General features: G+C 39.4%; 1 protein-coding gene across 7 annotated transcripts in view; it reads right to left on the bottom strand.

Annotated features, from left to right (window-relative positions):
* CSNK1G1 (casein kinase 1 gamma 1) overlaps positions 1–14,406 on the bottom strand; it is a 153,146-nt gene that overhangs the window by 46,248 nt on the left and 92,492 nt on the right. For all 7 annotated transcript variants that reach the window (XR_011258213.1, XM_069596226.1, XM_069596224.1 and 4 more), the window contains one exon: positions 526–677. Coding sequence is in view for 6 of the 7 variants with exons in the window: in XM_069596226.1 (XP_069452327.1) it covers positions 526–677 (152 nt within the window). In the remaining variant the exon portion in view is untranslated. The remainder of the gene's footprint in view (positions 1–525; positions 678–14,406) is intronic.

Genomic DNA, 14,406 nt, shown 5'->3' with positions numbered 1-14,406 from the left:
ATTTGGTAGGTGCTGAGAGACACAGCTTTAGCTGTGTCGGTCTCTGTGAGAACTAGAGGCCAGAGACCTAAGGCAGGCTCTTGGTCAACTCTGGAATCTGATTCTAGGGCAGTGGGTTATGTTTTCCATCTCTTCTTGGATGGGATGGTAAGGAAAGAGGGAGGGTGTGACAGAACTTTACAGCCATGCGTTTAAAACCTATGAATAAAACCACCAAGAAGTTACTTGCATTTGAGCAATCGTCACAGAATCACCCTCTTTCTCCCTATATACCACCTGCACTACAGTTAAGGGCACAGTATTACTCCAAGGTGCAAACTTAAAATAGAGCAAACGACAAATACAGTGTGACTTCTTGGGTTAGCCCTTTTTGCCTCAGCCAGCTGTCTACAATGCCACTAAGCCAGTCAATGTGCATTCGCAAGGTGTCACTAGAGCTGGTAAATGCCAACGGACACACAGGATGCGGTTAGGAGACCTGCCCCTCCCTGTCTATCCCTAGGCAGAAGAGCAACGCCGACTTACCAACTGAATGGCTATCATTAACACAGTCTTCAAAGTAAAGGTCCGGTCGCAGAGGTCAAACAAGTCCTCCAAGCTAGGGCCAAGAAGCTCCAGCACCATGGCATTGTACTTCCCACACGGTCCAAAGTAATACAGCTGTGGGAGACCTTCACCTGAAAGCAGAGGGAAAATGGGGTGCAGAGTGAGGGACCCAAAGACCAAAATATGACACAGCTGCATCAGCATGAAGCAGATACAAAGGAAATACAACTTGTGAGGTTTTCGTTTTCTTTCATAGTTCCTACTGGAGAACCTAAACTGAGTACGACAGCTTCAAAAGAAACTAGTGATGTGTGGGAAATGCTAAGTCACTGCACAATATGTTCAAAATAAAGTAGTTATTTCATACCAAAGGCATTCCCACTGCTATGCAAGACAGAGAATAGTCCGTGGTCCACTGCCGCACTGGAGCATAAACTCTTCTCCACCCAGAGTGCCCAAGAGTACACCATCACAAGTTTCAAAAGGATGACTGGTGAGCTCAAAGGCCAGGCTCACACAGCCTGCTGCACTAGGCGGCCTCACGTGTACTCTGCTTACTGCCAAAACCACATGGAGACAGAGCTGTCTGTGGCTGTGGCTCCGAGGAGGACTCAGGCTGAAGGGGTGAGGTGACAGAGGGTGCAGCCTGGTCTTTTTCTCACAGGGAGTCTCTGTAGCTTCCTGTTTTTTCTCAGTAGGAGCAAAGTCAACACACTGGGTTTGGTTACTGATAAGTAATTATGAAACGAAAAGGAATAAAAATACAAGGCTGGGCTTTCCCCACATTTGAAATTCATAGTTTTAAGAAGCCAAAATCTAGACTTTCTCATCTAAGTGGCAACTTGTGAATGAATTTCCTCCTTAAAGTGTATTGTAAATGAGACATCAATAAATATGTGCTAAATGGCACCATGTGAACTGTGGGTATGAATGAGACTACAGAACTTTAAAAAATCTGGTCCTTCCTGGTTCTGAGTGGGAACACTTCCATCCTAATACACTTATGTATACCGTGGTCTACAGCTGTAAATGCTGCAGGTCGCTGCATGCTCCTGCCTATGAGTTTTTCAGATAACAAGGTTCTCTCCATCTTGGCATTCTCTTTTCATTTGTACAGGTAGGAAACTGGAAGAGGTAATTATATCTGCTGCGATCTGAACATCTGTGGCCTCTTCCCAAAATTCGTATGTTGATGCTACAAATGCTACGAATGCCCAGTGTGATTATTTTAAGAGGTGTGGGCCTCTGGGAGGTGAGATCATGAAGGCAAGGCCTTCACGAGTGGGATTAGTGCCCTTAAGAAAGAGAACCCACAGAGCTCCCTAGCTCCTGCAGCCATGTGAGGACACAGCAGGAAGTTAGCAGTCTGCAACCCAGACGAGGGACTTCAGCAGAACCTGACCACACTGGTATTGTGATCTTGGACTTCCAGCTGCTGGAACTGAGAAAAAAAATTTTCTGAGTTTATAAGTCACTCAGTCTGTGTTGTGTTACAGCAGCCCAAAGGAACTGAGACAATATTTAATCCTTAAAACTTTAACCCAATCAATATGCTTGTCCTTCTCTTCAGCACAGGTCTTGTATATTTGAACTGGTACAAATCATTGCTACAATATACATCTACAATTATTTTGTGTGCTGCATCAGTCTATTTATTCCATTTAAATACTAGACAACTTCTTTTCCAGGGTTTCTATCAGGTCATTCCTGGCTCATACTGTCTACCATAGTATACTCTACTCCTACTAGCCCCATAAACATCCACTGAATTGCCTTGTGCTTGTTTTGATTCTCCCCTTCCCCAAAAGGTTGTCTCTTTCCCCCTGTTGTTTTAAGAACTCATCTTCAGTTCACTTAGAATATATAAAACCTAACAGCTGTTCCCGAGCCCTGCTGAGAAATCCAAAGCAGTACACTACCATAGAGATTTACTGCTTTAATTAATCAGACACAGTGTAGACTGTGGTTTGGAGATCTTTTAAATGCTACATCCTATATAACAGCTTGTGATGTGATGAAAAATTGATTTTCCTAATATATTCTTCAAAATAGGTGGGGCAGATCTGTTGGTTGCCTGCCCAATATCCATTCCCTCCTCTTTTGTTAACAACAAAATATCTAATTCTTATGAACAGCAACTCAGCTAGTTATAACCTTCTAGTCTCCTTTGATAATAGGAGTGGCAAGTGAGATGGAAACAGAAATTGTTAGATAGGGTGGTTCTAGAGAAGTTCTTTAAGGGAGCTGACTCAAGTTGGAGGTATGTGCCTTTGAGATGACTGAAGCTCCAGAAGCCATCTAGAACTATCAGACTCCTTGAAGATTTAGATATAGATGAAACAAAATTAGAAGAACCCATCCCTGATGACAGAGAAGCAACCACAGCAATGCAAGGCTTCCATTCCCTCTGAACTTTTTTTTAATCCAGAAGAAAAATCAATCTCTACCTTGATTGAACTACTGTTCTTTGGAATTTTTTTTTACAACCAAGTCTAATCCTAATTAATAAACATTCTACTCCTTTACTTGGTTAAATTGCAAACCTAGACACAATATCCTCCTTCTGAAGTACAAGCTAAAAGTCAGGGCTGTGTAGAAATATAAAACTGGCATGATTTTCTAGACTTGTTGCCAATACTTAAGGATCAATTTAAAAATAAGACAGATGGTCATCTTGTTCTTGACAATCTTTAGTACCAAATCTAGGCATCTCTTGTCAGAAATTTCCATGTTTACAAAGAAGCCACAAAAGCTTTCTGGGTGATGTCTATAATTTCTAACTGTAAGTAATGTCACTCGTAACTCCTGCCTAGAAATTTCAAAGACGTGAGGAGTTCCTGCTGGCTGTATTATTGTTCCTTTTATTAAATATTTTGAATCTCTTAATACCTCATTGGGCTTTGGGATGCTCAAGACAACTTCTGGATTACTGACTCTTGGCCTTGAAGGCTTTTCTCAAAGATGGACTAGGTCCAAGATGCTAGTGTACAAAGAACTCAAGTCAGAGTTGTGGATTTGGTTCTGCTACCAACTCTGAAAATTCTTTCACCTCTCTGCTCTTTTTCATCCATAAAGAGAAGGAGTTCAGACTGGTTCTCTCCCTCTTTTATTTTGGCTATGCCGTCCAGCATGTGGGATCTCTGCTACCCAACCAGGGATGGAACCTGCACCCCCACTGCCCCCGGCTTCCCCCCACTGGGTAAAAGCAAAGTCTTAACCACTGGACCACCAGGGAAGTTTCTAGACTCGTTCTCTTTTAAATCTATAATCCTGACTATAGCTAGGATTTCCTTCTAGCTATCTTATAGGCTTTTCTTTGTAAAGCCATAGAACCAGTATAAATGAAACCTGTCTCCATAGACAATGTGTGGTACAAATTCAAATGTAAGCTGGTAATGGTAACTGGTAGTGGTACTCAACTGAAAGTGTGTCTATCAGAAACACCTCTAAAACTTTAAAAAACAGATACAGTGACATCACATCAAACCTACCAAACCAGAATTTCTAGTAGTGGGTATAAGCATAGTTCCACAGGTAATTCAGAAGCGCAACCTCAGCTGGAAAACTCTGTATCTAGAGGGTAGAAAATAAAGGGCACTGCTTTGCTTTATGGCTAATATATTATGAAAATTTGGAAAACACTGACAGACTTTTTCTTTTTCAGAAGCTCTTCCCCATCAGAACAACTAGACTCAATACCTTTTGAAAGGAATCATTTTAAGGCTATTTGAAAGACTTGTTCTGGAGTTTCTTAGGTATTATTGAGTATAAAAATCTCTTTGGAAGATGCAGTCGTAACTTATTAGAACTGTCTGTACAGATAAAGATGCCCTCACAAAAGTTTCAATCTGTGTCTGGTTTTACACATGACTAACCCCAAACTGGCCAGTGCTGGTGGTGAAAGACAGGCCCACGAGAAAAATCTGCCTCTTTGGTCAGAGACGACTGCACAGTAATGATTTATCACCTGGGCTGTATTTAAATAAGAAATCCTGTATATTAGGTTTCACTCTACTTCTACAGAGCCATCTCTAATCCATTGTTTAAGAAATTTTTAATTAACCAACATTATGATGTGAAAGGATCCAACCAGTCCATTCTAAAGGAGATCAGCCCTGGGTGTTCTTTGGAAGGAATGATGCTAAAGCTGAAACTCTAGTACTTTGGCCACCTGATGTGAAGAGTTGACTCATTGGAAAAGACTCTGATGCTGGGAGGGATTGGGGGCAGGAGGAGAAGGGGACGACAGACGATGAGCTGGCTGGATGGCATCACCGACTCAATGGATGAGAGTTTGAGTGAACTCCAGGAGTTGGTGATGGACAGGGAGGCCTGGCATGCTGTGATTCATGGGGTCGCAACGAGTCGGACACGACTGAGCAACTAAACTGAACTGAACTGATGGTGTGAAATCACTCAATTCTTGGTATTTTAGAAATTAAGGTAGTATTATAATCTCTCGTCTGCTCTGAAAATAAAAGCACTAATGAGGTCTCCTTCCTAAATTGCTCAGCTGCATAAAAGCTTGAAAATTAAAGAAGTAGATTCCAAATTTTCCTCTTCCGAAGGATTTACAACAGATATCACTCTATTACCTTTAGCCATAGGCCAAATCTCTTCTAAAGCAAAACCTCAAGGCTATACCCACACTGCAGATGTTATCATGTATATTCTCACAGGGAACTATGAAATAGCTTTTCTATCCATCAGTAACATATTCTTATAACCCCTGCTGGACATATGGCCCACACATATATCAAGTTGCACAGGACAGGAAGCAAGGCATATAACACTACAGCTAATTTTCAATCTGGCATAAATTCAACTTGGGTTAAACACTGCAAATCGAGGATAATGGCTTCTTTATCATCTAAGCTGTTACCTAAAAAGATTCCATAATGTATTATGAACAGTAACTACCCTAAGTAGAGATATTTTTAAATACACATCAGGCAGAGAACTGAAATAGAACCACCTTGAAGCTTTCGGTAATTTGATCACATTATTGCCTAATAATTAGCCTTTCATTCTTTTTGAAAAACTAAATTACCCAGCTGTGAAGCAAATTCAAATAAGTCTCATATGTACATTACTATCTGGATATAAAAAAAGTAAAATCTATATTAATATTTCTATGAAAAAGTACATATATGTTGATGACTATCTTCTAAAGTCAGGGCTGGAAAAAAACCTTTAAGGACATAATGACCTCAGCAATTCCTTTTCTTTGTTTATACAGTTTGTTTTTTAATTTTTAAAGAAAATAGGATAGTTCTTCTTCAAACTTAAGCTGTCCTTGGTTCCACCAATGGTAGTGGCTTTTAGCACAATTACCGAATGTTCCTTAACGTTTACTAGAGATCACGGAATTACTGATATATAGGGAATAATTTAATGTTATTATTACTATATATATAGGGATAGTAATAATAATATTAAATAAGTTCACTTAACAAGAAAGCAGAAAGAATAGGCAGATAAACATGATTATATTCCAAAGGAAAAAGTGAAAGGAGAAAATGAAACCATACCCTTTAAAACTCAGCAAATATTAAAACAACAAAAACAATGCATTCTCACAAAAAACATGAGACATTACATGTGTTTTTCTTTTAAAAAAAAGAACAGAATCCCTCTCACTTCTCTGACTCTGAAAAAAAAAGCCTTTTTACAATATGACGCAGTTCAACATGTGAATCTATTCAAACTGCTGGTGTAATAACCAAAACAGTGAGACCCAGGATTAAAGAATCAGCATTATTTTCTCTTGTCTATAATGAAAAATGTTTTACAACCACCTTGTTCACTGGCCTCTTGGGAACTGGAATATCACTAGACATATGCTGCTAACAGGAGCTCCAATTTGTATGGTGGGAGAAGAGAAGGTGAGAGGCAAGAGCAGAGGAATAATCTCACAGAAACTGAGCTTTTACAGTTTCTCTATTACATACAGTTGTGTATGTACACAATTACAAAGGTGTTACCACTCAAAGCAGGTTTCGAACTTTTGTTTAGTCAAAGGAATCAGGAAAAAGTCTAAGACAGGACAGATTTCAAACAAACAAACAAAGAAAAAGGACAGATTTCTTCTGTAGCAGAATGCATCAAAGATAAAAAATGTTTTAGAAGTGTGTTATGTATTGGGGGTGGGAGTGAAGGGTGGGAGATCCTTTTTCTTTTCCAAAAGACTAGTAACTCAGTTCAGAACTGGTAAATTTATGGGATGAAAAGACCTAATTTCTGAAAATTTACCACTTTATCCCTGTGATTAAGTTATAAAGACAGACTACTGAGTTTCAAAAGGTGAGAGATGACCAACTCTTCTTAATACACACCTGAACAATAACAACTGAAAAGTTAAGAAAGTTTAGCAAGCATTTAGAAGGAATAAAAAGGAAAAAATGAGATTACTCAAAGTACAATGAACCTCTTCTTGACAATTCTGCCCAACTCCCATTACACTTTCTTTGTCCATGAATCTGCCTTCCATATGAAGGTTTTTTGAAGGCAGTTGATTACTATATGTTAACTATGTGTTAATTATGTTTATTACTGCCTAGCACTGGTCAAAGCATATGGTAGATAAGGGCAGAATAAGTATTCATACCAAGTAAATATATAAACACAATTGTCTCCAAGTTTTAGACTTTTTTTTCTGGCCAAGCTGCGAGACCTGGGATTTTAGTTCCCCAACCAGGGATTGAACCCATGTCCCCTTCACTGGGTATGCAGAGCCACCAGACCACCAGGGAAGTCCCTAAACCACATGTCTTTTTGGTAAAGTTACTTTCCCTTCTTACATAGGCAGGTTAATTTGTCCTATCCACCTTCTTGGTTTCCAATATTTTTATATCAGTTCCATGAATACTATTTTACACCTTTGTAGCATCTGTTCATCTTTCTATACTTCTTGATTTTTGTAAATTTCAGTTCCTTATCTGGAAAAGGGGCCACCAGGGACATAATTTTTTTTTAATTATAGAAGTGATATATACTAATTTAAAATAAGTATAACAGCAAACCAAAAGTAGTACAGAAACATATGAATAAAAAGTATTCATACATAACAGATGATACACAGACACATAATTCAGACACATAATTAAAAATACTACTCTGCAACTTCATTTTAAATTTAATATTATATAATGGACATTCTCCCTTATCAACATATAGCTGTACATTAAAAGCTATATCCTATCTCCCCCTATGATGTATCATATTTAAGTTTTCCTATACTGATGGACATTTAGGTTGTACCCACATATTTGTTATCAGAAATAGATATTACAGTGAACAGCTTCTGCTTGACATGTGTTATTTTATTCCTTCTTCTGATAACATCATCTTACTCTTCTGGGGTGAAAGCACCATTCCCTACTGTTACTACTTGAGGGTAAAGTGGGGTCAAGCCATTTCCACTGCCACCCCAAGGATATGACTCAAGCCAGGTTAATTAGAAAATTCTATCCTCCTCCCCTACGGAACTGGGTCAAGAACAGGTGCTTAAACTATGCTGGCACAATGTGAGTCGGCTCTTGGACTCTGTGGAACTACTATAGGGACGGAGGAGCAATTTTTGTCCCGCTTGATAACTAAACAGAAAGGAGAGTTACCTGAAGCTCTCTGAGACTACCACATGAGAATAGGAAGATTACTTATCTGAGAATGAAATCAACACAGAGAAAGTAGAAATCAGAGAAACAGACAGACAAATATACCACAAACCAGAGGACCAAGGACTGGTCCTGGCTTTGGCTGGCCTGAGGTCAGTCCTGTAGGCCAAGCAATTCTCTCCCCTCACTTCACCCACTCAATTAAGTAAACTAGAACTCCATCAATTGAAAATGAAAATGTCTAGACAGAGACACATATACATATGTAAAAATTCCTTGTGCCTACATCTGGGGGCATGAATACATATTATCTCTTGAAGGTGGATTCCGTAGAGAGGAAATGTTGCGTCAAGGGTCATGCACATCTAACTTCGGTATATGTTGCCACATTGCCAAGTTTAAATCCCCTTTGGTTCCTAGTCTGTCTCCAGTGCTGGGCCTCTTTTCACATTTATCACTACTGTCCTAGGCCCAGGGAGTATTTAAAAATGTTTTCAGAATACGTCTTGACTCATTCTTCCCAAAGCCCCAGCACTAGGTTATCTCCTCTCTCATATGTAGCCACAACATGTTTTCAGGAGTCTCCTAGCCTTTGATCTAAATTATCACTGATATTTCAAAGTCAGGTGACTCCCCCCCTACTATTTGTACAACACTACAATAAGAAATTTCCACTCAAAGCACACCTGTATCACAAAAGTATATTGATCATAAACTGCTTTAAAGCTTATTAATGTTTTTATATAGGTCCTCCAATTTAATCCTAACAAACACACACAGGAATTACTACTCTCATTGTATGGGTAAGGAATTCATCTGAAATGACTTGCTCAGGTCACACAGTGAGTGGCAGAGCCAAGACAAACCTCGCTCTGCCTCCAAGATTCAGACTCTTTTTTTGGGGGGCGGGGAGGAGGGGAGCTGCGCTTTGCAGCAGGTGGAAACTTAGTTTCCCGACCGAGACTGAACCTGTGTCCTCTGCACTGGCAGCACAGGGTCTTAACCACTGGATCGCCAGGAAGTTCCTCAGGCTCTTTTATTGTACCAAATATATCTATCTGTGCCCTAACGTCCACGGACATCTAGAATGACAGCAAGGACTACCAAGTAACATTACTTTGATAGGAGATTGATGATGCTGAGAAAGACTGAAGGGAAAAGGAGAAGAGGGTGACAGAGGATGAGATGGTTGGATGGCATCATTGACTCAATGAACATGAGTTTGAGCAAATTCCAGGAGATGATGAAGCCTGACGTGCTGCATTCCATGGGGTCGCAAAGAGTCAGACATGACTTAGTGACTGAACAAAAACAACAGATTCTGTGAAATGCAATCTGTGTATGGACCTAAGTGTCAATCACAAGACGATGATGTTTATAGGTTATAAACTCAAGTAATAAAGTATATTTTTCCTTACAAAACCACAGGTTAAGATTCTATCAAAAGTGCATTAGTAGTATTTTTCTAATGTAACTATAAAGTAGTCAATCTTTAAGCCTAATAAACACATCATTTAGGAATTCAGAGGGCAACTTGGCCTATGTTTAGATTAATACAGGAAGTATAGGCCAGAACTTAACCAAAGTGGGATGCTCAGTGTTGCTGTTCACTCAGTTGTGTCTGACTCTTTGCAACCCCATGGACTGTATGCATGACTGCGACCCCGGAGTTTGCTCAGACTCATGTCCACTGAGTCAGTGATGCCATCCAACCATCTCATCCTCTGTCAGCCCCTTCTCTTCCTGCCTTCAATCTTTCCCAGCATCAGCGTGTTTTCTAATGAGAAAGTTTTTCATATCAGGTGGCCAAAGTACTGGAGATTCAGCTTCATCATCATTCTTTCCAATGAATATCCAGCATTGCTTTCCTTTAGGATTGACTGGTTTGATCTTGCAATCCGAGGGACTCTCAAAGAGTCTTCTCCAACACCATGGTTTGAAAGCATTAATTCTTTGGCACTCAGCCTTCTTTAAGGTCCAACTCTTACATCCATACATGAGTACTGGAAAAATCATAGCTTTGTCTATATGGATCTTTGTTGGCAAAGTAATGTCTCTGCTTTTTAATATGCTGCCTTGGCGTATCATACTTTTTCTTCTAAAGAGCATCTTTTAATTTCATGGCTGCAGTCACCATCCACAGTGATCTTGGAGGCCGAGAAAATAAAGTCTGTCACTGTTTCCATTGTTTCCTCATCTATTTGCCATGAAGTGATGGGACTAGATGCCATGATCTTAGTTTTTTGAATGTTGAGTTTTAAGCCACCTTTTTCACTCGCCTCTTTCACTTTTATCAGGACACTCTTTAGTTCCCCTTCCCTTTCTGCCATAAGGGTGGTGTCATCTGCATATCTGAGATTATTGATAATTTCTCCTAGCAATCTTGATTCCAGATTATGCTTCTCCAGCCAGCATTTCGCATGATGTACTCTGCATATAAGTTAAATAAGCAGGGTGACAATATACAGCCTTTCCCAATTTGGAACCAGTCTGTTGTTTCATGTTGGGTTCTAACTCTTGCTTCTTAATCTGCATACAGATTTCTCAGGAGGCAGGTAAGGTGGTCTGGTATTCCCATCTCTTCAAGAATTTTCTATACCTATCACCCTCTTTAAAAAGCCTTCCCTGTTTCCCATAATTAGAAACCATTTTTCCCTTTAGAACTTCCATATAATTTTATATGTAAATTTTAAAAATAACATTCCATTGTTTTGGTGTGCATTATAGTTACTTGCATACCTTAGTGAGCTCCTTGAGAGTAGTACAGAAAATATGAAAATAAACATTACGCTTTTCTTCCAATAGGCAGTGACTATGTTTTTTATTATATAACTCTGTGGCTCTTTACTCACAAGTGTTATGGACACAGATGATGCTGAGTTCCTGCTAGTGAAAATATCATCTCCTTGCACTATGACTAAAGTAATTATTAGTAACAGACTTTACAGGTTGGTAAGAAAAGTTGAATTAAAGCAATATAAATTATAAAGAAAGAGGAAAAAAATGGAGAGAAAAGTTCAAAGTGTGTCAGACTGTTGAAAGCACAAAAGAGTGCAAAGGGGCACAGAACTGACACACTCTTCTTTTAAGTGGGCGGAATATAAATTACTTAGGAGTCATTGAAAGAAGAAAATATTACTCACGTATGTTAAAACTTGATCTTTTTGTTGGTTTCTGTCTTAGGTATAGTTATAGATACAAATATGCTACAAATACAAAAAGGCTTACTAGCAACAGGATTATTTCGATAATAGGTATGAGGCATTATCTTTATGCAGTCTGTTACAGGAATTTAAGGAAAATATTCTCTCTCACAATGACACTGAGAGATACTGGAGAGGAATTCACTGAGTTTTAATAGAATACAGTAGACACTGCTTTTCACTTTCTCATAACCCACAGGAATAATTCACTTCAACAACTCATCTCTTTCATTCGAGGTAATCCATAGCTTTGAGGATGCTAAATGTTACCTTTCCTCTTAATAATTAACCTTGACAAACTGTGAGTTAAGGAGGAGGAGTCACTGAGGGCTGCGGTGAGTCCTATGATGGCCACCGAGACTTCTGCACTTGCCTTCCTTCCACAGGCATTTTCTAAGGGAAATCACGAAACTATTCGTAATGTCTGGAGAATATGGGAGGAAGAGAAACATGCAAGTACATAGTAAGACAGGTATCTGTAAAGACAGAAAAGTTAAGTATACCTAGAATTAAATGGAGGAAACAGCATCACAGACCTTAGGGTCTGTGCTGACTTTGGACAGGCTTTGGAGCTTGACTGTTTCCAAACCTTTGCCTGCAAGAGCACTGTAACCGTTCTCTGGAACCAATTACCACACTCCAGCCCAGGCCATGAACATATAAGTGACTTCGGTCTATTTTTGGAACTTCGCCTTCTATTTTTCATGAAGATCCTTAAAAGAAGTCAAAATCCAAGTAACAAATTCTGAGCAAATGTCTCTCCCAGTTCTGTACTTTTCAAAACAATGCACTGAAAAGGTGTTAGCACTATGTGTAACTGTGAGATGCATGCAGGCTGCACAATTTCTATAATAAACTCACAACACTCTATTTGCAATTAAAGAAACTACTGGCTGAACAACTCTTCATCAGCAAAATATCTAAAACAGAGGTGGTACTTTTTTTTTTTTCTCCAGGAAGGGGACAAATTTTATGTGTGTATTGTAATTAGAGGTAATTACTTCTATGCCTCAAGTGACTCAGAGCTATTTGAGAGTTTTTAAGAGCAGACAAGGGCCACAGGGGTTTGGCTCCAACAGACAAGCAAGCATATGAGAAATGTCTTAATGCTCTAAACCACTGAAGGACACACAACCAAAGAATTAATCCTAGTCCAAAAATGTACTGGGTATTGAGTTTCAGAAATATCAGTCCCTTCTTATGGCAAACTAATGTAGCTAGTTAATGAAAGTTAAAAGTCATGATGTTTTATCCTTGAAAAAATGGAAAGAAATTCATTGTACTATCACAACTAAATCAGCTCCATTAAAGACCAGAAAATTCATACAGAGTATGACAATTACACCTTTTCAAGCCCAGTATATGAAAACAATCCTATTTTTTCTTCACAACAGTAACAATTTACTACAGATTGGATTTATGCTGTAACATCAGTGAATCATTTAAAAGTCCTTAAATATAAAGATTTATTTATATATTGGCTGTGCTGGGTCTTCACTACTGCGCACAGGGCTTTCTATAGTTGCAGAGTGGGGGCTACTCTTCGTTGCGGTGTGAAGGCTTCTCTTGTTGCGGAGCACGGATCCAGGCACGCGGGCTCAGTAGTTGCAGTGCATGGGCTTAGCCGCTCCGCGACCTGGGGGACCTTCCCGGACCAGAGATTGAATCCATGTCCCTTGCACTGGCAGGTGGATTCTTAGCCACTGGACCACCAGGGAAGTCCAAAATGCCATTTAAAAATGTTTTCCAGACAACGTAGGTAGATTTGGAAATGCACATGCATGCATACAGACTCTTTCACGGGAAAAGATGACAAGCACAACACACTTGCCCTTGTCTGAAGTTTGCTCCATAAACAGAGGATATTTTAAAAACTGAAATATAGGCTATTTACAATGTTGTATTAGTTTCTGCTGTATAGCAAAGTGATTCAGTTATACATACACATATATTCTTTTCTATATTTTCCCATTACTTACCATAATGATATTGAATATAGTTCCCTGCACTGTACAGTAGGACCTTGTAGGACCTGCATCCTATATAAACTAGTTTGCATCTGCTAATCCTAAACTCCCATCCATCCCTCCCCCACACTGCCTCCCCTTGGCAGGCACAAGTCTCTTCCCTATGTTATGAGTCAGTTTCAAGACAGAGATGCTTTTCACATACCCACCTCAGGCACTTGCTACCAACTCACCAACTCAAGCACACTTTCATATTTGGGCTCTTCTCCCTGAGAGGAACAACAGCGACACTGCTGCTGCTCCTTCTGCAAAGGATATTCAAATACACTCAGATATTTCCAAACATCCTCCTTACCCTTTATCCAGGGGACAGGGCTTTAACCTTCTAAAATATGAGGCTTCTGCTGTTGCCCTAGTGGTTACTTATTTCAAATATGCCACTCATGCGGAAAGGAGCAGGCTTTCACAGGGTGGAAGTTCGGCAGAAATGGCTTTAAATTCATCGTTTCACGTTGGTGTGTTTAGAGATTTAGTATAAAAACAAAACAAAAAGATGGGTCAAATCTGTACAGTTTATATTGTTTCATATTTTGTAAATTCTATATTAAAAGCATGCTATACATATATTAAAATATCAGTGTTTCAGACCCCTCTAAGTATAAGAAGATTGGTCTCTTTTAACACAGGCCCAAAGAAGGCTTTTCTCTTAAGATTATTCTTTTCCAACAAGCATATGATAAGTATAATAAACACAGATACAATCAGCTGTGAAAGAAGCAGTTCTTTTTCTGAGAGTACTCACTGCCCTTTGCTAGGACATCACATGGTTGTTGTTTATGGACTCTAATCCCCACTTTGAGAATCTCGGTATGTTGAAATGTCTCAAGGCAAAATGCTTTGCTTTCTAGCAACTGGTACATGAAGAGTAAAAATGTATGGGCTGTGAGTCCACTGTTCTCTTGTCATACTGTCAACTGCTTTCTCCCAGTTCTTGAGCCACATTCTTAGAGAGTGTACTCTATGCTGAGTGGTGTAGTCCATGTGATCCTCTGCCTCCTTATAAGAGCATTGGGA

This window comes from Ovis canadensis, chromosome 7 (genome assembly GCF_042477335.2).
Source record: "Ovis canadensis isolate MfBH-ARS-UI-01 breed Bighorn chromosome 7, ARS-UI_OviCan_v2, whole genome shotgun sequence".
Classification (NCBI taxonomy): Eukaryota; Metazoa; Chordata; class Mammalia; order Artiodactyla; family Bovidae; genus Ovis; species Ovis canadensis.
Note: the sequence above shows the minus strand (reverse complement) of the source record. Positions and strands in the feature narration are given on the sequence as shown.